This window comes from Salvelinus alpinus, chromosome 12 (assembly GCF_045679555.1).
Source record: "Salvelinus alpinus chromosome 12, SLU_Salpinus.1, whole genome shotgun sequence".
Lineage (NCBI taxonomy): Eukaryota > Metazoa > Chordata > Actinopteri > Salmoniformes > Salmonidae > Salvelinus > Salvelinus alpinus.
Genome location: NC_092097.1, coordinates 54,117,904 through 54,122,903, shown reverse-complemented (window position 1 = coordinate 54,122,903; position 5,000 = coordinate 54,117,904). Strand labels below are relative to the sequence as shown.

The 5,000-nt window shown below is 41.4% G+C and overlaps 1 protein-coding gene across 4 annotated transcripts in view; it reads left to right on the top strand.

The window, feature by feature from the left end:
• LOC139536362 (poly(rC)-binding protein 3-like) overlaps nucleotides 1–5,000 on the top strand; it is a 166,739-nt gene that overhangs the window by 126,885 nt on the left and 34,854 nt on the right. For all 4 annotated transcript variants that reach the window (XM_071336843.1, XM_071336842.1, XM_071336840.1 and 1 more), the window contains 3 exons: nucleotides 220–351; nucleotides 2,390–2,518; nucleotides 3,461–3,532. In XM_071336843.1, coding sequence (XP_071192944.1) covers nucleotides 220–351; nucleotides 2,390–2,518; nucleotides 3,461–3,532 — 333 coding nt within the window. The remainder of the gene's footprint in view (nucleotides 1–219; nucleotides 352–2,389; nucleotides 2,519–3,460; nucleotides 3,533–5,000) is intronic.

The following is a 5,000-nucleotide window of genomic DNA, read 5'->3' as shown; positions in this document are numbered from 1 at the left end:
ACCAACGTTCAGCGTTTAACCAGCCCTGGTTGTATAGCTTCAGAGAGCAGTCGTACAACACCAGGTCTGGACTATATGATGTTAATGTATATGTACTGCAACTTTTATTCAGTGTTCATTAATGTCGCTTTAGCTTGCGTTGTTTTGGCCAACTGTTGTCTTAATTGATGAGTGTCACTTGAATAGTGAATCTAAACAAATCATGTTTGTTTCCTCCAGGACCTCACAACTCTGGTAGCCAATGGCACGGTCACCAGCAAGCCCCCCGTCACCCTACGATTGGTCATTCCTGCCAGCCAATGTGGCTCTCTCATCGGGAAGGGCGGCTCCAAGATCAAAGAGATCAGAGAGGTGAGTGTGGCTCTTTTTCACTTGCTTAAACATCTGTCCTCTCCTCCTCTCCTTTCTAAACATCTGTCCTCACTTCCTTTATAAACATCTGTCCTCACCTCCTCTCCTTTATAAACATCTGGCCTCTCCTCCTCTCCTTTATAAACATCTGTCCTCTCCTCCTCTCCTTTCTAAACATCTGTCCTCTCCTCCTCTCCTTTCTAAACATATGTCCTCTCCTCCTCTCCTTTCTAAACATCTGTCCTCTCCTCCTCTCCTTTCTAAACATCTGTCCTCACTTCCTCTCCTTTCTAAACATCTGTCCTCTCCTCCTCTCCTTTATAAACATCTGTCCTCTCCTCCTCTCCTTTCTAAACATCTGTCCTCTCCTCCTCTCCTTTCTAAACATCTGTCCTCTCCTCCTCTCCTTTCTAAACATGTCCTCTCCTCCTCTCCTTTCTAAACATCTGTCCTCTCCTCCTCTCCTTTCTAAACATCTGTCCTCTCCTCCTCTCCTTTCTAAACATATGTCCTCTCCTCCTCTCCTTTCTAAACATCTGTCCTCTCCTCCTCTCCTTTCTAAACATATGTCCTCTCCTCCTCTCCTTTATAAACATCTGTCCTCTCCTCCTCTCCTTTCTAAACATCTGTCCTCTCCTCCTCTCCTTTCTAAACATATGTCCTCTCCTCCTCTCCTTTCTAAACATCTGTCCTCTCCTCCTCTCCTTTCTAAACATCTGTCCTCTCCTCCTCTCCTTTCTAAACATCTGTCCTCTCCTCCTCTCCTTTATAAACATCTGTCCTCACTTCCTTTCTAAACATCTGGCCTCTCCTCCTCTCCTTTCTAAACATCTGGCCTCTCCTCCTCTCCTTTATAAACATCTGTCCTCACTTCCTTTATAAACATCTGTCCTCTCCTCCTCTCCTTTCTAAACATCTGTCCTCTCCTCCTCTCCTTTCTAAACATCTGTCCTCTCCTCCTCTCCTTTCTAAACATCTGTCCTCTCCTCCTCTCCTTTATAAACATCTGTCCTCACTTCCTTTCTAAACATCTGGCCTCTCCTCCTCTCCTTTCTAAACATCTGGCCTCTCCTCCTCTCCTTTCTAAACATCTGTCCTCTCCTCCTCTCATTTCTAAACATCTGTCCTCTCCTCCTCTCCTTTCTAAACATCTGTCCTCTCCTCCTCTCCTTTATAAACATCTGTCCTCTCCTCCTCTCCTTTCTAAACATCTGTCCTCTCCTCCTCTCCTTTCTAAACATCTGTCCTCTCCTCCTCTCCTTTCTAAACATCTGTCCTCTCCTCCTCTCCTTTCTAAACATCTGTCCTCTCCTTTCTAAACATCTGTCCTCTCCTCCTCTCCTTTATAAACATCTGTCCTCACTTCCTTTCTAAACATCTGGCCTCTCCTCCTCTCCTTTCTAAACATCTGTCCTCTCCTCCTCTCCTTTCTAAACATCTGTCCTCTCCTCATCTCCTTTCTAAACATCTGTCCTCTCCTCCTCTCCTTTCTAAACATCTGTCCTCTCCTCCTCTCCTTTCTAAACATCTGTCCTCTCCTCCTCTCCTTTATAAACATCTGTCCTCACTTCCTTTATAAACATCTGTCCTCTCCTCCTCTCCTTTATAAACATATGTCCTCTCTTCCTTTCTAAACATCTGAACTGAAACCAATATGTTGGAATAGTTGTTGGAACTAATCTTTCAGCTCTGTGTAATGAAGTAGAGGTGGTTAGAGCGAGTCAGAGGCTGTTTGGAGTCCCATTTATATTCTATACTTTATTATGCATATGTGGTGTACATCAACAAAATGACCATTGATCAATCAATCAACTGTATTTTATAAAGCCTTTTTAGCAGTTTACACAAAGTGCTTAACAGAAACCCAGCCAAACCCCCCAAACGAGCAAGCAATGCAGAGGCAGAAACACAGTGGCTAGGTAAAACTAGAAGGTAGGAACCTAGGAAGAAACCTAGAGAGGGATCAGGCTCCGAGAAGGTTGGCCAGTCCTCTTCTGGCTCTTTCACACATCATGTTTCCCATTGTCATCTTGAACAGACCACGGGGGCACAAGTACAGGTAGCAGGAGACCTCCTTCCCAACTCCACTGAGAGAGGGGTGACGATATCCGGGACCCAAGACGCCATCATCCAGTGTGTCAAGCTCATCTGCACTGTCATTCTCGAGGTGGTGTACACTTCCTCATCACCCTGATCCCTGACCCCTTTACTACTTGTGAACTTTTATTGACAGATTAGACTGCAGGTGGTGAAAGCACGGTTGTTTGTTTGTAACGTGCAGATCACTAGATTGCCCCCAAAGGATCCTGGTATTACCAGCCACAGACACCAGACAGATCAATGTATCATAATTGATTTAAGCAAATGAATAAAATTATCAGTATCAAAGTATTTATGTTCAAAAATGAACAAATATAAAAGAGAAACGTAACAGTAATGAATTGATAAGCCTATAATCAATACTCTGTCAGATCTCCAGTAGCACATAAGAAATATTTCCATTTGAAAATAAATACAATCAATCAATGTTTCGAATGTAAAGAGATTTCTACATTTCTAAAATCGATACCCTCTTAATCTTGAGAACTAGCAAGGCCGCAGCGAGAAGACGACTTGAGAGGATGAGCCTGAATGCCAAAAAAAGCCCAGAAGAATCTAAGGATTTAACAACTCATTGTTATTCCAGGCACCTTAATCTCTGCTGGAGAACACACTGACCCAATCCAAGCATGCGCTTTCATGTAATTGTGGAATCAAAAGCGTTTCAGAGATAAATTTACTTTGTCTGAATACTGTTTTAGTTTTGTCCTTATCTCGTCATATGAAATCCACCGTATTGATCGTTTTTTGGGTCCCCAGACCTGAATTCAAATACTTTTTGAAATCATGTCAAACGCTGTTTCCCCACTAGGTAGTACAGGCAGACTGAAGAAAATGTTCAAAGAATTTAAAACATTTCAAATCATATTTGAACCCATGTCTGTTGGTCCCAACCTTCTGCAACTCATCTGTCCTAAGGCTATACAACCAGGGTTTTATTGTGCTGTGATGTTTAGTAAAAAAAAACATTATTGTCTTTATGCTGTTTGCTTTGTCCTCCTGTATCCAGTCACCTCCGAAGGGGGCCACTGTTCCATATCGACCCAGCCCCTCAGGAACAGTCATGATCTCCGGGAACCAGGTGAGAATCACACAACAAAACAACACAACACAGTACAACAACACAACAAAACAACACAACAAAACAACACAACACAGTACAACAACACAACAAAACAACACAACAACAAAACAACACAACACAATACAACAACACAACACAGTACAACACAACAACAACACAACAACACAACACAACACAAAAATAACTATGCTGTGTAATCAAGACAAATATGATGTATATATTGCCAACAAGGCCACATAGTGTCATTACAGGTGGACTGTGCACCAACAGGGTGTATGATACAAATAGTAAAACACTAAGCAGAACTCTGAACACATGGGACATGTTCTGGGGGGACATGTTCTGGGACATGTTCTGGGACATGTTCTGGGGGGACATGTTCTGGGACATGTTCTGGGACATGTTCTGGGACATGTTCTGGGACATGTTCTGGGACATGTTCTGGGGGGACATGTTCTGGGACATGTTCTGGGGGGACATGTTCTGGGACATGTTCTGGGGGGACATGTTCTGGGACATGTTCTGGGGGAACAAAACATTGAAACGGAGGAGGCAGTACTTGAAATTACTCAACATGAACACTTGTTAGTTCCAATAAATTTCCAACACAACAACACAATAACACAACAACACGACAACATAATAACACAATAACACAGCAACACAACAATGCAACAACACAATAACACAATAACACAGCACAACAACACAATAACACAACAACACGACAACATAATAACACAATAACACAGCACAACAACACAATAACACAACAACACGACAACATAATAACACAATAACACAGCACAACAACACAATAACACAATAACACAGCAACACAACAATGCAACAACACAATAACACAATAACACAGCACAACAACACGACAACATAATAACACAATAACACAGCACAACAACACAACAATGCAACAACACAATAACAAAATAACACAGCACAGCAACACAACAAAAACACAACAACACAAGACAATGCAATACAACACAACAAAACAAAACAACAATTAAAAGGTCTGACGGAGATGTGGACATACTCGGTATACAAATCCCAGAAGAAAGAAATGATCTCACTCCAATAAATGTTTATAGAAAGTTTGAAAAAATAGATAAGATCTTGCTACCATGGAGAGCAAAATACCTATCTATATTTGTGGAAAAATCACCCTGATTAACTCTTTAGTCATATCCCAGTTTACCTATTTGCTTATGGTTTTGCCTACACCTAGTGACCTGCTTTTTAAATTATATGAACAAAAAATATTCAATTTTATTCGGAACGGCAAGCCAGACAAAAGTAAAAGGGCCTATTTATTTAATGAATATGAATTCTGAGGGCAGAAATGATTAAATATTAAAGCATTAGACCTGTCACTAAAGGCATCAGTCATACAAAAGTTATACTTAAATCCAAACTGGTTTTCTAGTAAATTGGTAGGAATGTCTCA